We start from the raw sequence: 20220 nt of genomic DNA, 5'->3' as shown, positions 1-20220 counted from the left end.
TTTAAGAATCTACTAATGACCCATGAAATCATTGTTGATCATTGAGAAAAACCCATCTGGTTCACTAATGCCCTTTAGGGAAGGAAATGTGCTGTCCTTACCTGGTCTGGCCTACATGTGACTCCAGAGCCACAGCAATGTGGGTGACTCTTAACTAGTGATGGGGCAATAAATGCTGGCCAGTCAGCGACTCCCATATCCCAAGAGTGAATTAAAAAAAAGGCTGTTCCCCTTAGTTGAGGAGTCAATAGTGAGGGGGCATAATTTTAAGCTAAGGGCAGAAAGTTTGGAGGGAAACTGAGGAAAAATATTTTCTTCCAGAGGGTGGTGGGGGTCTGGAATATACTGCCGCAGAGGATAGTTGAGGCGGGAAACCTCATGTCCTTTAAGGATGAACACGTGAAATGTCATAATGTTCAAGGCTATGGACCAAAGATTAGAAAGTGGAATTAGTGTAGATTGAATGAAGTTTTGGCAATGAAGACTCAATGGGCCTATTCTGTACAGTATGATTTAATGATCGAGCTGTATTTCATGGCAGTTCAGAGGACTCATGAGCCAAAGTATAAATGAGGGGATCTTTTATATGGTGAAATAGAAAGGTCCTCCTTATTCCCCCCATGTCAGCCTATGGCCTCTACCCCCATGATCCTTTGTGCCGTCTATTTAAAACTATGCTGCCAACTGATCATTGATTCATTATTTTTCATAATGTTAAAAAAGCCATTTACCTTCAGTCCAATAAAAGTGTCACTCAGCCAGACCTTTTAAAAAGTCAATAACAGAAGCTGCAGGTATTTGAGACCTCTTAATCTCATGTAAACAAATATTGTTCAAATTGACAACAGAGAGCCAGAGCTGCCATCAAAGCAATGTTTCTGTTGGGATTCAGAGTAATGGGATCCTGAGCTCTCAGGCAACGTCCCTGTGGCAAGCAATGGTGTTCCACCCACCTGTTTTTGAAACACTTCTTTTTAACACATCCTTTTGTCACTACAGGGCTCTTTGATTCTATACGGTGCATAATGGGCATGGAAGTACCACTGGGGGATCATAGGGAGCGTGTGGGGAGGGCATCTAGGAGGAGAGAGGATTGGATTTTCGTGCTTAACTGGGATGAAATTCCACAGCAACTAGGCGCCACCTATTAAAAGAGCCCACCTCAGCACTCAGCAGTTCCTGTGACTGCCTCTGAACTTTTCATAGTGTTGGCTGGCTTGATGGCAGTTTGTGCCCACCCCTCAGTAATGAAGAGGGCCGAGCTGAGAATTTTTCTGCTTGGGTGATGACATTGCAGTTCTATATAGCAAAACCAATTCACTTAATTACATTGAACTAAACACGGCAGCAACTGAAAAATGTGAATATATTTATCTTTCAGCATTTTCGATTATAGTATGACTTTTGAACTAGTGGACAATATTGATTTACGCAATCTCACTCAGGATCAAATTACAACTATCTTAATGCTTCATACTAATGTGTCTGAAATAGTTAGAAAGAGACAGTGCCAGCTGTCAAATTATTAAATGAACCAGAATCTGGGCGAAAATAATACGTATTATATATATTATATGTATATATGCACACATCAAAATACTTACTTCATGAGTTGCAGTCAGATGTTAAGTTTCTTTTGTAATGTTTCTGTGTGAAAACAGTTTTCAACTAAAGTTACCTATTTATTACATAGTTAGGGAATCACGTCACAACGTCACATTTAAACAAGCGTATCAAAGGTAAAATCAGTGCATTCATGATTTCTTTATGGAAGTATATTGATAAATTACACAGCCGACAAGTTTTAGGACAAAAGCAAAATACTACAAGAGCAGAAGATCTGAAAGAGAAACAGAAAATATTAGCAATGCACAACAGGTCAGGTGGCATCTACAGACAGAAACAAAGCTAATGGGTGGGATTCTCCAGCCATTCATGCCAGCTGGATTCTCAGGTCCTGCTGCAGAGAATGGAGATTTAACAGAGTGCCAAATTCTCCATCCTCGCTGGCAGGGTCTGAACAGCCTAAGAATTCCAGCCAGTGTTTCAGATACCTCTTTGCATCTGAAAAGAATGTCATCGATTCAAAATGTTTCTAACGTCACTGCTTGGTCAGCTGTGTGTCCCTGGTATTTTCTGTTTTTTATAACCAGTTTTAGAAGTTAGGTCCTTTATTTTCTGCAGTTCTGCACTTGCTGGGCAAGTGGTTTTAGCTCATCCTTTCTTGTTACCTGTCTGAGCAATATATGAAGATTGGCATTAAACAGCACTAACAATCCCACTACACACTTAAAGTAACATTAACAATGTAAGGGACATTACACTGGATCTTCTGGTCCCCCTAACAGTCCACCATGAGCATAGGGTGGCTTTAATGAGAAATCCCATTGAACACGGAAACCGCCTTCTGCCTCTGAGAAACATACTTCAGAGAGGCCAGACAATCCTGTCTATAATGTACATTATCAGTAGCATAAAATTACTTCACAGCAGAACATGGAGTGAGACTGTTCTTCAAAGAGACTCTATATTGTAAATTGTATACTGAGTCTGTATTGTAAAAAGTCGGTATGATGTTAAATACAAGTTAGAGTTTACCAACAGTTTTGCCCTGGCAATGTATGTAAATGCAGACCATGAAAAATCCCTTTCATGATCCATATTGGTGATAACAGAAGAACCTGGACAGGTATAACTTACAGCCATAAACCTGTGGAAAAGCACAGAATGCCTGTGTTACAGAGACTGTGAACCACACAGCCTCTGTCAGCGACAACCACTTACGTCTTTACTGAGGGTACGGATGAACAAAATATTAAATACTGTTTCACATTTCCTTTTACAGGCCTATGGGTTAAAATGAAAATGTTGGTGGGGGATGTGCCCCAAATCAGGAAGGATTATCCACATCTAGTGGACAGGACCACAGTGGTGGCCAGGAAACTGGGATTCCCAGAGATCATCATGCCAGGTATGTTTACTTGGGCTGCCGCTCCTGATTTATATTCTATGATTGGAACTCGTGCTGTGGATGGATGGGAGGGTACCTGGAGGCTTCGTGTGTGGCACAGGAAGTGCATTTTTGACCCTCTTAGTCCATAGGAGTAGGACCTTGAATCTAAGAGGTGATGTGATTTGATTTGTTATTGTCACATGTATTAGTATACAGTGAAAAGTATTGTTTCTTGTGCACTGTACTGACAAAGCATGGCGTGCATGGAGAAGGAGAGAGTGCAGAATGTACTGTTACAGTCATTGCTAGGGTGCAGAGAAAGAAAGATCAACTTAATGTGGGGGTAGATCCATTCAAAAGCCTGATGGCAGGTGGGAAGCAAGAGATTGAATTGTTAAAGAGTTTAAAAGAGTTAGAATAAAGTTTTAGAAGCATAGATCGAGAGTAAAAGATAGAATTAGAAGGTATGGTGGGCACAGCTTGCACGAAGTTGCCACTTTCCTGCATCTCTTGAATTCCCATCTATTATGCAGCTAAGTTGAAATCAAGGTGTCAATTATGTTATTGCACTCCAGCTTTTAAATGTTACTTCTTGGCTTTTGCAAGACCTTCATTGTTGGCTGGATTTAGATTTATGAAGGATTAAATTACCAAGAATGGGGTTAGAGTTTGAAACCTCCTGTTTCAATCTTCTCACTAGCCCTCTCGCAGTGGATAAAATTGGTGTTGACTTGAGCATGGAGTCTGAGACCCAAAAGGTTTTTCACAGAGATTCTTCTCTAATTGCAGTCGTTAATCGCAAGCAGCACGCAGAAATACTGAGGGTAGAATCTTATCAGCTGCGGAGGTGGTTCAGAAGGCAGAAGGGCGGGGAAATTTTTAAACGTGCACATCAAGTAGAACGTCTGAGGGATCTTGCTGGAACTGGGGTGAGACTGGTATTAGTTAGCTAGCTGCCTGGCTGTGCTAATTATTGGCATGTAGGTCTCAGTTGGTGAATTGCTGGGATCTTGCCAGTAAGGCTGAGGCAGCATGTACCTGGAGACTGCCTCCTGGCAGCAGGTTGGATAGGGGATGGAAGGTTGCGTTGGAGTCTGTGAAGCCTCCTTTAACTTCCCACCCAGGAGCTGCAGGTGCCAAACAGCCACAGTTTCCCCTCTACAGAGATACCATGTTAACTATGGGCATAGTTTAATGTAACCTTTTAAAAATCTCCAGAAGGTGCCGCCATCCTGAGATGTCCTTTCAATCCCCCACTTAGAACAGCATGCCACCCCACCTGTTGGGCTGCCCAATGCCAGGTGCCCTCCTGTCTGTGCAGACCACCCACCATCCTCAGTTAGATGGGGGTCCTGGGGGCAGCCATTAATTGGACCTCAAAAGCCTGAAGGGTCAGGATCTGGAAATAGCCTTGACCCACATTTTAGAATGAAAGCATTTAAGATTCTATCCTGAAAGATGATAGTTAGCATCTTCCCGAGTCGCCCCATTGAAGGGGAAACCGCATCATGGTCAAATGTATACCTTCAGAAAAATCCTTTATCACCTCTGTCACACAATGCCAAGTGAAAGCAGAGCTTATTTTAAGCAATTATGTGTTAGAAAGGCTTACTGTCAAATCTTTCCACCTTGTACTCATCAGGACAGCTGGAAGAACACCAAATTTCAAAGGCAATGACAATTTAAAATGCATGAGAAAAGAGATACAGATTAGTTGGCAAATAGACTCTAGTCAAGCTGTTTACTTAGAGAATGCACTAAGGAAATGCTGTCCTTCACAGTTTTATTGAGTTGAAAAGGACGTAATGCCTGGACATGTTATTTTTACTTACAAAGGATAGAGCCCTGTGCGTGAATATATATGGCGTCTAGCCAGTGTAAGTGAGCCCCATTGCAAGCTGACTGACAATTGATTATTATTCATTGCGCGTTTGAGATTAACATGGAAAATTCTTCATGACAACACCTTGACTAATCAGAGTTGATTTGCCTGGTTTGAATTTAAGCAAAGGCTTGGGAATAACTGCTGCCTAGTGCAATCTCCATGGGAACAGGTTGAAAAGCTTCAACAATACTTTTCTGTTTACAACAGTAAGTTCCATGCTACCAAACATCTAATTACATGATTGGCTGACAATAAAATTAAACTAAATTTGGAGTTGCTTTCAATTCTCAAATGAAAGGCAATTGTAATTGTTGGAAACACAAAACAGGTCAGTCCGCATCAGGTAGACTCGAAACGTCAACTCTGTTTCTCTCTCCACAGATGCCGCCAGAACCGTTGAGTTTACCTGGCATTTATTGTTTTTATTTCGGGAAAATACAGCTGGGAAGCCCTTGCACGTCAAAGCTTTTACCTTTCAAAGGTGCAGTTATCAGCTTGATCTAGCTGAGGTTACAGGTGGCCCCAGTCCTGCCTGTTGTGAAATTGTTTTCAGCAGCTGTGAATTTGACGTCATTTGGCTGGTTTCTGAAGCCCGCTCTGTGTTCGCGTGCAATCTGACATGGGGATTTATTCTCCTCTGCAGGGGACCAGATTAGCATGTCAAGCATTGTTATAATCCTGGTGAGAGAACAGTGTTCAGGTGCTGTTGTTCTTTGTTAAACCTGACTAATTCACACGCAGGCCTCCTAAGAATCAGGGGTCATTTTTTCATAGGCATCTGTTGCAGCTCCTGATCCTTTTCAATAGAATTCATCCACTCATAATATGTCTGGTACAGTGATTAAATTCCATAACAACATTAGAAATGAAGGGACAGGAAATGTTAGCGACATAAAGGGTGAAGCAGATGAGATGAGTGGTTGATAATTTAAGGGGATTGTGAGTGAGGAAACAAATGAGAAAATAATGGCACATTTCAAATCTAGTATTTAGCCAGTTTGACTCACTCTGCAAGATGTCAAGTAACAGCTGAAGGTGCTAGATACGACAAAAACCATGACAATACTTCTGAAGTTATACTGAAAACTTTTATTCCAGAACTTGCTGGGAAGCAAGTACAGAGGAGATGTTAGGGGAAAGTTTTTCACTCAGAGGGTGGTGAGTGAGTGGAATCGGCTGCCGTCAGTGGTGGTAGAGGCGAACTTGCTGGGGTCTTTTAAAAGACTTCCAGATGAGTATATGGGATTTAATGGCTTTGGAAGTTACAGATAGTTCTATGGCTTGGTAGGTATAGATGTGATCGGCGCAACTTGTGGGCCGAAGGGCCTGTTTGTGCTGTAGTGCTCTATGTTCTAACTAGCCATGTCCCCTAGCTAAGTTATCCCAGTATAGCTATCATATTGGCTTCTACATAATGTGAAAATTTTCCAGGTATGTCCTATCCATCGGAAAAGCAAATCCAACCCAGTCAATCACCATCCCACCAATCTACTCTTGATTATTAGCCAAGTGATGGAAGGGGTCATTGACAGTATTAGCAAGTGGCAATTACACATTACTCTGCATTCCGGGTCATTCAGCTCCTTACCTCATTTCAGCCTTAGTCCAAACACACAAAAAGAGCTGTATTCCACAGGTGAGGAGAGTATGGCTGTCCTTGATATCAAGGCAGCATTTGACTGGAATCAATGGGACTTAGGGCTAAAACACTCCACTGGTTAGAGTCATAACTAGCACAAAGGAGGATGATTGTTGTTGCTGGAGGCAAGTCATGCGCCAGAGTTCCTCAGGATGGTACCCTAGGCCCAATCATTTTCAGCTGCTTCTTTAATGACCTCCATCATAAAGTTGGAAGTGGAGATGTTCGCTGGTGATTGCACAATGTTGAACACTATACACAACTCCTCAGATACTGAAGCAGATCATGTCCAAACGTAACAAGACCTGGACAATATCCAGGCTTGGGCTGACAAGTGCCAAGTAACAGTTACACCCCATAACTATTAGGTTATGACTATTTTCATCAAAGGAGAATCTAATCATCTCTCCTTGATATTCCTTGACATTGACATTGTTGAACTTGCCACTATCAACAGCCTGGGGATATCAGAAATTGATTTGGACTAGCCATATAAATACTGTGACTACAAGAGGAGGTCAATTAATGGGAATTCTGCGGTACGTAACTTACCTCGTGACTCCCCAAAACCTGTCCACCATCGACAAGGTACAAGTTGGGAGTGAAATGAAATACTCTCCACTTGCCTGGATGAGTACAGTTTCAACAACAGTCAAGCAGCTTGGACAAAGCAGTCCGCTAGATTGGCACCCCATCCACCACCTAAAATATTAAGTTCCCCCTACTAATAACACCCAGTGGCAGCAGTGTGTACCATCTACAAGGTGCACTGCGGCAACTCATCAAGCTTCCATCAATAGTACCTTTTAAACCCACAACTGGTACCACCAGAAGGATAAGGGCAACAGATGAAGGGAACACCGCCACCTGCAATTTCCTCTCCATACCACCCGCCATGTTGACTTGGAAATATATCACTGTTACTTCACTGTTGCTAGGTCAAAATCCTGAAACACCCTTCCTAACAGCACCCTGGGTGTATCTACACCACATGGACTGCAGCAGTTCAAGAAGGCAGCTCACCACCGCCTTCTGAAGGGCAGTTATGGATGGGCAACAAATGACGGTGTAGCCAATGAAGGCCACGTCCCATGAAAGAACAAATAAAAATGGATTAAGCGAGAATACAACTTGAAAAATGGATGGGTTAATGAATGAACACTCCCTCCTGAAAATAGTACGGGCCATGCTTTTTCGAATGCTTGAGTTGCTGATAATGGGCTGTTGTCACTCAAAACTGTGCACTGGGAAATCTAGTTTGTAACATCAATCCATCATCTGGAATGGAGAACTGAAAGATGAGATATGTTGGAGGGCATTTTGTTACTTGTAGCACTACATGTCTGTTGTCACCTCCCAAAATATTGCAAAACTGCTCATCACAGGGAATTTCACTGTTTCATTCCTCTGCAGGTGATGTTAGAAATGACATTTACATCACCATCCTGTACGGAGACTTTGACAAGTACAACAAGACCACACAGAAGAATGTGGAAGTTATAATGTGTGTCTGCAGTGAAGACGGTAAAATTATTCCGGTAATTATTTCTCCTCGGGATTGAATATAGTGACCAATGGCAGCCAGTAGAGCAAGAACAATAAGCTTCAAAATTTACTGCTCTCCTGAAAATATACTTGTGGAATGGTTTGTGGGCTAATTCTCAGTGGTTTCATTCAAGTGGATCATAATGTGTAATCATATCCAGTGTGTACAAGAAATATCTTGAACCAGGGACTTTAAGAATTAGGTTAAAGGCTAATCTTGTCCGCAATGTGACCAAGAACATAAAAATTAGAAGGAAGAGTCATAAAGATATACAGCACGGAAACAAGTTCTTCTGTCCAACTCATCCATGCCGACCAGGTTTCCTAAACTAGTCCCCTTTGCCGACATTTGGTCCATATTTCTCTAAACCTTTCCCATCCATGTACCTGTCCAAATGTATTTTAAATGTTGTACTTGTACCCACTTCGACCATCTCCCCTGGCAGCTCATTTCATACATGCATCACCCTCTGTGTGGAAACATTACCCCTCATGTCCCTTAAGTTCCCCTCTCACCTTAAAACTATGCCCTCCAGTATTGGACTCTACTACCCTGGGGAAAAGATCTTGGCTATCCACCTTATCTATTCCCCTCATGGTTTTGTAAACCACTCTAAGGTTAGCCCTCATCCTCCTATATTCCAGGGAAGAAGCTTCCAGTCCCAGTAACATCCTTGTAATCTTTTTTGTTCCCTTTCCAGTTTAATAACATCCTTCCTATGGTCTGGCAATGAGAATTGGATGTAGTACACCAAATGTGGCCTTATCAATGTCTTGTACGGTTGTAACATAATGTCCCAACTCCTGCAATCAATGCTCTAATGGATGAAGGCAAGTGTGCCAAATGCCTTCTTCACACCCCATCTATTTGTGCACCCCTAGGTTTCTTTGTTCGACAATGCTTCTTTTAGCCCGACCATTCTGTCCTGGTTTATCTTACCAAAATGCACCACCTCTTATCTGAACTAAACTCCATCTGCTCCCTGGCCCAGTTGATCAAGATCCCTTCGTAATCTTAGATAAATTGTCCACTGTCCACTACACCATCAATTTTGGGGTCATCCACAAACTTACTAACCGTGCCTCCTGTATTCTCATCCAAATCATGTATATAAATGACAAGCAACAGTGGACCCAGCACCAATCCCTGCGGCACGCCGCTGGTCACAAGCCTCCAGTCTGGAAAACAATCCTCTACCACCACCCTCTGTCTCTAACCAGCAGATCAATTTTGTATCCAATTGCGTAGTTCTTTCTGGATCTCATGAGATCTAATCTTACTGAGCAGTCTATCCTGTGGTACTTTGTCAAAGGCCTTGCTAAAGTCCATGTAGACAATATCTACCACACTGCCTTCATCTATTTTCTTGGTCGCCCCCTTCAAAAAACTCAAATTTGTAAGTCATGGTTTCCCATGCATAAAGCCATGCTGATGATCTCTAATCAGTCCTTGTCTTTCCAAATGCATATAGGTCCTATTTCTAAGAATTCCCTCCAACAATTTACCCACTACTGATGTTAGGCTCACCGCCCTGGGGGTTGGTAATAAAATTGGAATTGTGGAAAGGACAGTAATGCTTCAGGAATTGGGGAGACTTGAGGGAATGTGCAAATGGAATGCTACCAGAAAAAAGGATGAGGGGGGGAGAATGGGGCAGTACAGCAGTAAATGAGGGAATTAGTTAAGGACTCCAGTGAATAGAGAAATATGTGGATGTCTTGTGAAGTGGGTAGTGTCCCTGCCTCTGAGCCAGAAGCTCTGAGTTCGGGTCTCACCCCAGCACATGGATGAACAAGAAAAATGTGTTCATGATGTGCCTTATGATTGAATATCAACCTGCAATGTCCATCCAACCATCCAGTCAATGGCAGGCAGTAAGGACAGGAGAGACTTCTGGTCAGATATACTTGATGTAGAGTGGTGCCCCTCAAGCTACAAACCTCTGATGACACACTGGTGATCTGTTCCAGGAAAAACTAGCTATGCAAATAGATGAAAGTCTGCCTTGGGCACCATCGGGCAATTGGGTACCACTAAGGGGGGAAAGGGGTGGGTGTAAAGTGGCAATGGCATCAGTGAACGGGGTTATTGATGGAAGGCACCAATAAATGGAGAAATTGCAGGGAGGGCACCATAACATGGACAATTGCATAATCAGGGACGGGCGTGTAAAGTGGAGAAGGCTTCAATATATGAATTATTTTCTCTTGAGTAGTGAAGACGAGTGATTTCATACAGCTTTAACATTTTGAAGTGTTAGACAGGGTAGGTAAGCATTGTGATGTTTCCCCACATTAGTCTGTAAAATTAGGGGCCATTGATATAACATAGTCATGAATAAGTTCAGTATGAAATGCAGGAGAAACTTCTTAAGAATAGTGAGAATATAGAATCTCTTACAACAAGGATGAGGTTGAGGCACAAGGAGAACCTAGGCAAGTACATGAGATAGAGGAAAGCATTGAAGATATTGTTAGGGTGAGATGAGGTAGATAGATTGGGGAAATCTCATGTGGAACATCAACACCAGCATTGATCCATTGGGCTGAATGGCCTGCTTCAGCTCAGTAGATTCAATATCATTCCCTTCATAGTACAATTGTGGACGGTGATTGGACATATGTTAGGAGGTCTCATCATATATCTTCCATCTGTTCACCATGGCCACAGGTTCCTAACCACAAACCCTCGTATGCAACTCCTCCACTCACTGATTGGAAAATCTTCATTATCCATTTGAAAGATTCTTAATTGTCACAGAGACCTTCTCTTCCTCATCTCCAATATGTTTATAAAATATGGAAAAAAGTGTTGAATGAAAATAGAAAACACATTACTTTTTATGCCCCTATGCATTTTTTCCCAAGCAACACTTTCCAGGAGATTAATCTTTATTTTCTAGAAGAATCCTGGAATAATCTACTTCATTATGAGGAATGGCTAATTGATTTAAGTATGTGCAAGCAATCAGTCAATCACTTGCCTCTGCAAGCCTCATTTGATAGGTTCAGTATTGGATGTGTAAATACACCCATTTGTATACATCAACAATTAATTGGTCTTGTTTGTAAACTCTCCTGCTGTGTACAATATTCACATTTAGCTTCACTGTTTATCATTCCAGGATGGTAATTGTTTGAAAAAAAAACAAATCCGGTAAATTATTTGACTCCATTTTGAGGCAAGGCAAAGATTTGTTAAGATGTGATCACCCTAGTCCTGGAGATTCTGCTCCAAGTGTTATTTCAGACAGGCTAGCATGGTGTTTCTTGTTGACCTGATCACTAAAATGCAGTTTTCTTTCTGTTCATCATTGACACTTTTGACACTTCTGGACCGTTATCTAGACAGACACTTGACTTCTAATGCTCGTACAGAGAAAGCTCCACCCTCAACCAGTAGACTCTTACAGGGGAAAGCTTATTTTTTGGCAGATTCCAGTCTCCACTTCAGACAGAGCAAGAGATACAGAGAAAGTGCCCTCTCTCTAAAAAATTCCAAAAGCAGATTGCCTTGAGCTCTCTGTATAAGCCTAGTTATACCCAATCATTTGACCTTAACTGTCAATCAACCTAATCAAGGCCTTCTGCAATCCCAGGGGAAAACACAAAACAATAGAATTTTGTATTATGTCAGATTAAAGCAAACACTGCAGCCATTAAAATCAATTATGCTGCTGCAGGAACAATACAGTGCTGCTGGAGCCAGACAAAATGGTTCCAATAAAATGGAATAGACTAGTAAACACATTCAGCACAAAAACATACATTTCTTAAAGGTACAGTACCATCAGACAGTAATGTTGATTGTTGTAAAAACCCATCTGGTTAACTAATGCCCCTTTAGATAAGGCAATCCACCATCCTTACTTCGTCTAGCCTACATGAGATTCCAGACTCAGAGCAATGTAGTTGTCTCTTAACTGCCCTCAAGGGCAATTTGGGATGGACAACAAATGCTGACTTCACTTGCGATGCTCACATCCCATGAAAAAAGTTTTAAAAATGAGATATTTCCTCAGGTGAGGAGATCAAGAATGAGAAGGCATGAAAATTGGAACTGCAGCATCAGGAATAAAATTAGGATGTGCTCTTTCCACACTAAACATTGGAGAAATCTGGAATTCTCTTCCCAAAAAGGTTGAGTGCTGGGACATTTGGGAAGGGGTTAAGTCTGTTAGAATTTCAACCCCTGATCTTTCAGTTTAATCTCCTGGAAAATCGCAGTGTGAAACCAGGTGGATGAGCTCTTTCTTGGAGGCCATCACTTCAATGCAAAATGTGGGATACTGGATGTTATAAGATGTAACCCATGGAGGATAAACACTGGATGAGGCACTGAAGCTAAACTTGGCAGCGTAGTCTAGCAATCAGGCCTTGGGGAAGCAGAAAGAGATACTGCTGAGGGTGGGAGAGTGAGAATAAAATGAAATTGGGTGAATTGCAGAACATTCAAGAATGGGTTAATGATAACAGTGTGGTGATTACCAATATTTGGTATAATTCAGGACTTCTGTTAAGCGGAGCTCTGATATTACACATCTATACAGAAGTTATTCAACCAACCTTTGCAAAATTGAACTGTTCTGTTGCAGAATGCCATTTGCTTGGGTGCGGGAGACAAGCCCGTCAGTGAATATCGATCTGTCATCTACTATCAGGTCAAACAGCCCCGTTGGATGGAGACAATCAAGGTTAGTGAAACCAATGGAATATTATACAGCTTCAACCGGGAATTATAAGAAAAAATTACTCACATTTATGTAGCTTCTTTCTTGATCTCAGGATGTCCTAAAGCGCTTGACAGCCAATGAAGTAGTTCTGAAGCGTAACCACTATTGTGATATAAAGGCATGAAGCAGTCAGTTTGCACACAATTAGCAATGAAGTAAATGAACCAGCTCATTTTCAATTTGGAAAGGCTGGTCTTGCTTTGGGTAGAAGATCTTCTGGTGCATGGTAGCAGAGCCAGAAGCACTGGGTCAAAGTCCCACTCTGTGACTTGATGGCCAAGAAAGGTGCATGTTTAATGTGGCCAAGCAATTTGATTATCTGTCTATAAATCCTTCAAATCTGCCTAATAGCAGGCAGTAAAAATCTTCTGGTCAGTTTTTAGAAGACAACGGCAAACCACTGCAGTACTTTGCCAAGCATTATCATGGATGAATCCAATGGAGGTCCATGATTGCCATGCTACCTGAAAGAGAAGCAGGTCCCATTTTGATAATATAAATCGTCAAGGCTAAAGTAATGACTTTGGCCATTACTTTGACAATTTCTAACGTGGAGAAAAGTACAATTTCAACTTGCTTTATACATTTGACTGTATACTATAGTGTAGAGAAAACAATTACCTCAGTTTAAGAAATATCAAAACATGATCATATCCCTATCTGACTTTTTCAACATGAATATGGAGAGATGTGGATCAGCCAAAGAAGTACTTTCACTGCTGCCTGGAATCTTAAACATAAAAGCTTCATAGTTCTAAATCTTGACACAATTCTGTGTACGAAAATCCTTCATGACCAACATGAGCAAAGTCAGCAAGAACAATTGAATCACTTTCTGAAAGTGTCAAGTACAATGTGATGAAATCTGTCTATAAATATTTTATAGCAAGCATCAGGTCACACGTGGAAACTCTTGTTGGAGTTGTTAACAACTTACGTGTATAAATTTTTTAACAATAAATAATCCCAAAGTTATTCACAGGAGACGTAAATAGGAAAAGTGAAAGGACACATTGGGACATGTGATCAAAAAGCTAGTTTTTAAGCTTTAAGTTTATTAATTAGTGTCACAAGTAGGCTTTTATTAACACTGCAATGAAATTACTATGAAAATCTCCTAGTCACCACACTCCAACGCCTGTTTGGGTACACCGAGGGAGAATTTAGCTTCAGCTAATGCACCTAACCAGCACATCTTTTGGGCTGTGGAAGGAAACTGGACCACCTAGAGGAAGCTCATGCAGACATGGGGAGAACATGCAGACTCCGCACAGACAACGATCCAAGCCGGGAATCGAACCGGGGTCCCTGATGCTGTGAGACAACAGTGCTAACCGCTGTATCACCGTGATGCCCCTTTTGACGAGAAGTGAAGAAATGGGCAGATTTAGGGACGTAATTCCAGAACTGAGTTCCCGGACATCTGAAGGCATGACCACCAGTAATGAAGTGAAGGAAGGAGGAAATGGATCAGTGTTTAGAATTGAAACAACACAGATTTATCGGAGGGCTGAAGAAGGATGCAAAGTTAGGAACATGGTAGGAGGGATTTGAGCATGATGAAAATTTTAACTATGAGGCACAGATGAACCTTGAACTAACCTAAAAATCAGTGAGCAGAGAAGTGTTGGAGGAATGGGAACTTATCAGAAAGGTACGGTGATAATCATGGCTTATTTTAATCTTCAAAAATTAGATGGTCAAAGGCAGCTTAGGTGAGGAATTCATAAAAGATTTCAGAAATAGATGCTTAGAACAACATGTTTTGGAACAAACTAGAGAGCAGACTATACTACTGTGTAATGAGAATTGTGTAATGAGATAGAATTAATGGTCGATATCATGATTGAATTTTACATTGACAATTGGATTAAAGAATAGAATTTTAAACTTAAACAAGGCAATTGGATGTAAGTAAAGCCGGCTAAAGTCAACTGGCCAATTAGGTTAAGAGATAGGTCAATAGAGATACAGTGGCAGACATTTAAAAGGATATTTCAGAATAAATGAAGGGCGATTCAATGAAACTAAAGAAGAAAAGGCTTTATTGCCAATGAACAAATACTATATTTACAACTGGTTCTGACAGAATAACTATGCAACTGTACACTACTCCTTCCTGGCTCCAATGGAGGATTCTCCCCTGAGTTGAGACACGCTCCCTTGCACTTGATTGGCTCAGTTTCCAGCCTCAACACTCCATAGGGTTTGGCCCAACCATGTGGCCTTTGGAGAACACCGTCCTGAAGGGACCACGCTACCAGAACAAAAGAAAATTCCAAGGGGGAGGAATCACTATCTGTGTTCAGCTAAAAAGAAAAGTTAAATACACTATCAAACTTAAAAGAAGGAGCATATAATGCGCAACAATGGGTGCAGATCAGAAGATTGGACAACTGTATAGAGCAGCAAAGAATGACAATCAGATTAACAAGGAGAGACAAGTTAGAGTAAGAAAGAAAGCTAAGCTGAAAATATAAATGATGCGGAGATGCCAACATCAGACTGGGGTGGGCACAGCAAGAAGTCTCACAACACCAGGTTAAAGTCAAACAGGTTAATTTGGTATCGCGAGTTTTCAAAGCGCTGCTCCTTCATCAGTTGAGTGGAGAGTTGGATTCACAAACACAACATATATGGACAGAGACACAATTTCAAGATAATGGTTGGAATGTGAATCTTTACAATAATCAAGTCTTTACAGGTACAGACAATGTGAATGGAGAGAGGGCTAATCACAAGTTAAAGAGGTGTGAATTGTCTCAAGCCAGGGCAGTTAGCAGGATTTTGCAAGCCCAGGCCAAATGGTGGGAGTTACATTTGGTGTGACATGAACCCAAGTTCCCAGTTGAGGCCATCCTCATGCATGCAGGACTTGTCTTGAAGGCTGCCTTGGAGAACGCTGACCCGAAGATCAGAGACTGAATGCCTTGACCCACCTGATGAAGGAGCACTGCTCCAAAAGCTTGTGATATCAAATAAACATGTTGGGCTTTAACCAGGTGTTGTGTGACTTCTCACTGTGTCTACCCCAATCCAACACCAACACCTCCACATCATGGCTACCCAAGACACTGCAAACCACCGGAGGATCTCCAAGAAGATTCAAGTTTCCTCAAAAGGGGCATCATGGTGGCACAGTTTCTCCAAGAAGACTTTGTTTCTACAAAGATACAAGAAAGCAGACAAGATCCCAAAAGGACTACAGATCACGGATCCACTCAAGTCAACCTACAACACAGACTATACTGAGAGACTTTGCTGTCACAGCTCTCTCTCACTCCTCACCACCGCGTACACCAGCTACAGACACCGCAACCTGGAAACCAAGATAGAGTCCATATTCTTAACTTACGCTCAGGATACAGCAGACCAGCTGTGAGACACTAGACGAGACAATGGAACTACGCCATCTACATGCACACCAAGGACATAAAACTTGAGAAACTCGGCATCACCACCAGCAGCAACCAAGCCTCCCCTAGCCGGTACCACATAAAACAGTACCACTGCAGGGAAATCCATTGTCAACTTGTCAGATTACAACTTTCAATCAAATCAAAGTTCTCAGCCAAGGGCTCAATTTCTGCCCCACCACTAAAATGGACCCCATCAGTCTCGCGGCAGACACAGAGGAATTCATCAGGCGAATGAGGCTCTGGGAGTTCTTCCACCAACCCCAAGAGGCCAACAGCGAATCCAATGCGACAGCCAATGAACCAGAAGAGCGAACAAAGAGATCTTGCAGCAACCAAAGAGGAAAGTGTTGAATTGGACTCCCCTGGAAGGCTGCTACCCTCTACTCGACATGTATGCTCAAGCTGTCAGGTGATGCGTCAGAGCCAGGCCCATCAGCCGCATTCACAAGACAGTCTCAAATGAAACCAAACACAACGCAATGCCATCCGCGCTCTCAAGACCAACCACAACACTGTCATCAAACCAGCAAAGGAAAGGCCACTGTCATACTGAACAGAACAGATGATAGCAAAGAAGTCATGTACGATGAGGAACACTACAGACCCGCAGATCTGACCAAAGAACATGTCAGACAACTCAACTGATTGATCCGTGCTTTCATCTCATGTACTCCCCGCGTTGGAGATCTCTACTCCCAAAAGTACACAAGGCAAACACACCCGGCCGTCCCATCGTATCAGGCAATGGGATCCTGTGTGAGAATCTTTCTGGCTACGTCAAGGCATCCTGAAACCCATTGTACAAGGAACCCCCAGCTTCTGTCACAACACTGTGGACTTCTTACAGAAACTCAGCACACATGGAGCAGTTGAATCAGAAACAATCCGCATCATAATGGATGTCTCGGCACTTTACACCAGCATCCTCCATGATGACAGCATTGCTGCAACTGCCTCAAGACTCAACACCAACAACTGCCAATGTCCAGATGCAATTCTACAGCTCATCTGCTTCATCCTGGACCACAGCATCTTCAACAGCCAGTTCTTTATCCAGACACACGGAACAGCCATGGAGACCAAATTCACACCTCAATATGCCAACATCTTCATGCACAAGTTCGAACAAGACCTCTTCACCACACAAGGACCTTCAATCGATGCTATACACTCGATACATCAGTGACATTTTCTTCCTTTGGATTCATGGTGAAGAATCACTGATGACATCATGATGACATCAACGAGTTCCATCCCACCATCAGACTCGCCACGGACTACTCTCCAGAATCGGTTACATTCTAGGACGCATCTCCATCGAGGACGGGTACTGCAAGCCCACACGTAACCTCTCAATGCTCCACTTCTCCAGTTTCCACCCTAAACATGTTAAAGAAGCCATCCCCTATGGACAAAGCCCTCCATATACTTAGGATCTCCTCAGGTGAGGAGGAATGCAACAGACAGCTGCAGACACTGAAAGATGCCCTCGTAAGTGTGGGATATGGCACTCGACTCATCAATTGATAGTTCTGATGTGCCACAGTGAAAAACCACACTGACCTCCTCAGAAGACAAACGTGGGACATGGCTGACAGGGTGTGCATCGTTGTCCAGCACTTCTCTGAAGCGGAGAAACTACGACATCATCTTCAGAGGCTTCAACATGTCATCGATGAAGATGAACATCTCACCAAAGCCATCCCCCACATACTCAACCTCAAACAGACAATTGATCACGACAAACTACCCAGCCTTCAGGAGAACAGTGATCATGACACCACACAACCCTGCCACAGCAACCTTGGCAAGATGTGCTGGATCATCGACATGAATGCCACCATCACACATGAGAACACCACCCATCAGGTGGTACATACTCATGCGACTCAGCCAATGTTGTCTACCTCATACACTGCAGGAAATGATATCCCGAGGCATGGTGCATCGGCGAGACCACGCAGGCGATAAGAGAATGGGTGAATGGACACCGCGCAACAATCACCAGGCAGGAGTGTTCCCTTCTTGTTGGGGAACACTTCAGATGTCAAGGGCATTCAGCCTCCGATCTTCGGGAAAGCATTTCCAAGGCTGCCCTGAAGACACTTGACAATATAGAATAGCCGAGCAAAAACTGATAGCCACGTTCCACACACATGAAGACAGCCTCAATCCTGGATCTTGGGTTCAAGTCACACTACGTGTAACCCCACCATCTGACCTGGGCTTGCAAAATCCTACTAAATGTCCCGGCTTGAGGCAATTTGCACCTCTTTAACCCGTGTTTATTCCTCTCTTCACTTGCACTGTCTGTATCTGTAAAGACTTGATTATCTGTAAAGATTCACATTCCAATCATCTTGAAATTGAGTCTCTGTTATGTATGCAACTCTCCACTCATCCACTGAAGGAGTAGTGCCCTGAATGCTTGTGATACCAAATAAACCTGTTTGACTTTAACCTGGTGGTGTGAGACTTCTTACTGTGGAAATATAAAAGCAGACAGTAAGAATTTCCATTGATATCTTAAAAAGAAAAGAGTCAGCAAAGTGAGTGTTGATCCAACAGAAAGTGAGTCTGGGGAATTAATAATGAAGAAACAGTGATGGCAGATGAAGTGAACAGAAATTTTGCATCGATCGTCATTAACACAAATAACATCTCTGAAATAGATGTAAATCAGGAATTGGAAGTGATAGAGGAATTCAAGAGAATTTCAAACAGCAGGGAAGGGGGAGTCAGCAAATTGCTGGAGGTGCAAATTAAAAAATCCCTGGGTCCTGATGGACTTCAGCCGAAGGTTTTAAAAGCAGTGGCTAATGATATAGTTGCTGCATTGGTTTTAATTTTCCAGAACTTCTGGATTTAGGGAGAGTACAGCATGAAGTCTCACAACACCAGGTTAAAGTCCAACAGGCTTATTTGGCAGCACAAGCTTTCGGAGGCTCAAGCTCCTGCATCAGGTGAGTGAGTGAGGACTTGTGTTCACAAACAGGGCATACAAAAATACAAACTCAGTTTACAAGGTAATGCGAGTGTTTACAGGTAATCAAGTCACAATGTGAGTGGAGAGAGAGTTAAACACAGATTAAATAGATGTGTATTGTCTCCAGCCCGGACAGTTAGTGAGGTTTTGCAAGGTCAGGCAAGTCATGGGGGTTACAGATAGTGTGACGTGAGCCAAAGATCCCGGTTGAGGCTGTTCTTGTGTGTGCAGAACTTGACTATCAGTCTCTGCTCAGTGATTCTGCATTGTCATGTGTTGTGAAGGCCGCCTTGGAGAATGCTTACCCAAAGATCAGAGGCTGAATGCCCGTGACTGCTGATGTGTTCCCTGATTGGAAGGGAACACTCCTGCTTGGTGATTGTCGAGCGGTGTACATTCATTCTTTGTCGTAACGTCTGCATGGTCTCCCCAGTGTACCAAGCCTCGGGACATCCTTTCCTGCAGTATGTCAGGTAGACAAAGTTGGCCAAGTTGCAAGAGTATGTACCATGTACATAGTGGATGGTCTTCTCATATGAGATGATGGCATCCGTGTCGATGATCTGACACGTCTTGCAGAGGTTGCTGTGGCGGGATTATGTTGTGTAGTGGTCACTGTTCTCCTGAAGGCTGGGTAATTTGCTGTGGACAATGAACACTTCAGCAGTCACGGGCATTCAGCCCCTGATCTTGAGGACTTGCCTGGGCTTGTAATATCTCACTAACCGTCCTGGCTGGAGACAACACACATCTCTTTAAACTGTGCTTGACCCTCTCTTCACTCACATTATCTGTACCTTTAAAACTTGATTGCCTGTAAAGACTCGCATTTTAATCATTATCTTGTAAGTTGAGTTTGTATCTTTATATGTCCTGTTTGTGAATACAAGTCCTCACTCACCTGATGAAGGACCTTGAGACTCCAAAAGCTAGTGCTGCCAAATAAACCTGTTGGACTTTACAGTCCTGGACAAAAATCTGGCAAATGGAGTATAAAGTGAGAAAATGTGAAATTTGACAAAGAATAGAAATGCAGAGGGATCTGGGTGTACCATTGCAT

At 42.6% G+C, this 20220-nt stretch overlaps 1 protein-coding gene across 2 annotated transcripts in view; it reads left to right on the top strand.

Moving 5' to 3' along the window:
- The window catches only part of LOC145351949 (dedicator of cytokinesis protein 2-like), a 595946-nt gene that overhangs the window by 131179 nt on the left and 444547 nt on the right, over positions 1–20220 (top strand). For both annotated transcript variants that reach the window (XM_080201765.1, XM_080201764.1), the window contains 3 exons: positions 2846–2971; positions 7891–8015; positions 12618–12716. In XM_080201765.1, coding sequence (XP_080057891.1) covers positions 2846–2971; positions 7891–8015; positions 12618–12716 — 350 coding nt within the window. The remainder of the gene's footprint in view (positions 1–2845; positions 2972–7890; positions 8016–12617; positions 12717–20220) is intronic.

Source organism: Carcharhinus amblyrhynchos, chromosome 13 (assembly GCF_965287045.1).
Source record: "Carcharhinus amblyrhynchos chromosome 13, sCarAmb.v2.hapA, whole genome shotgun sequence".
NCBI lineage: Eukaryota > Metazoa > Chordata > Chondrichthyes > Carcharhiniformes > Carcharhinidae > Carcharhinus > Carcharhinus amblyrhynchos.
The sequence above is the reverse complement of the archived record's forward strand: the minus strand, read 5'-3'. Positions and strand labels throughout refer to the sequence as shown.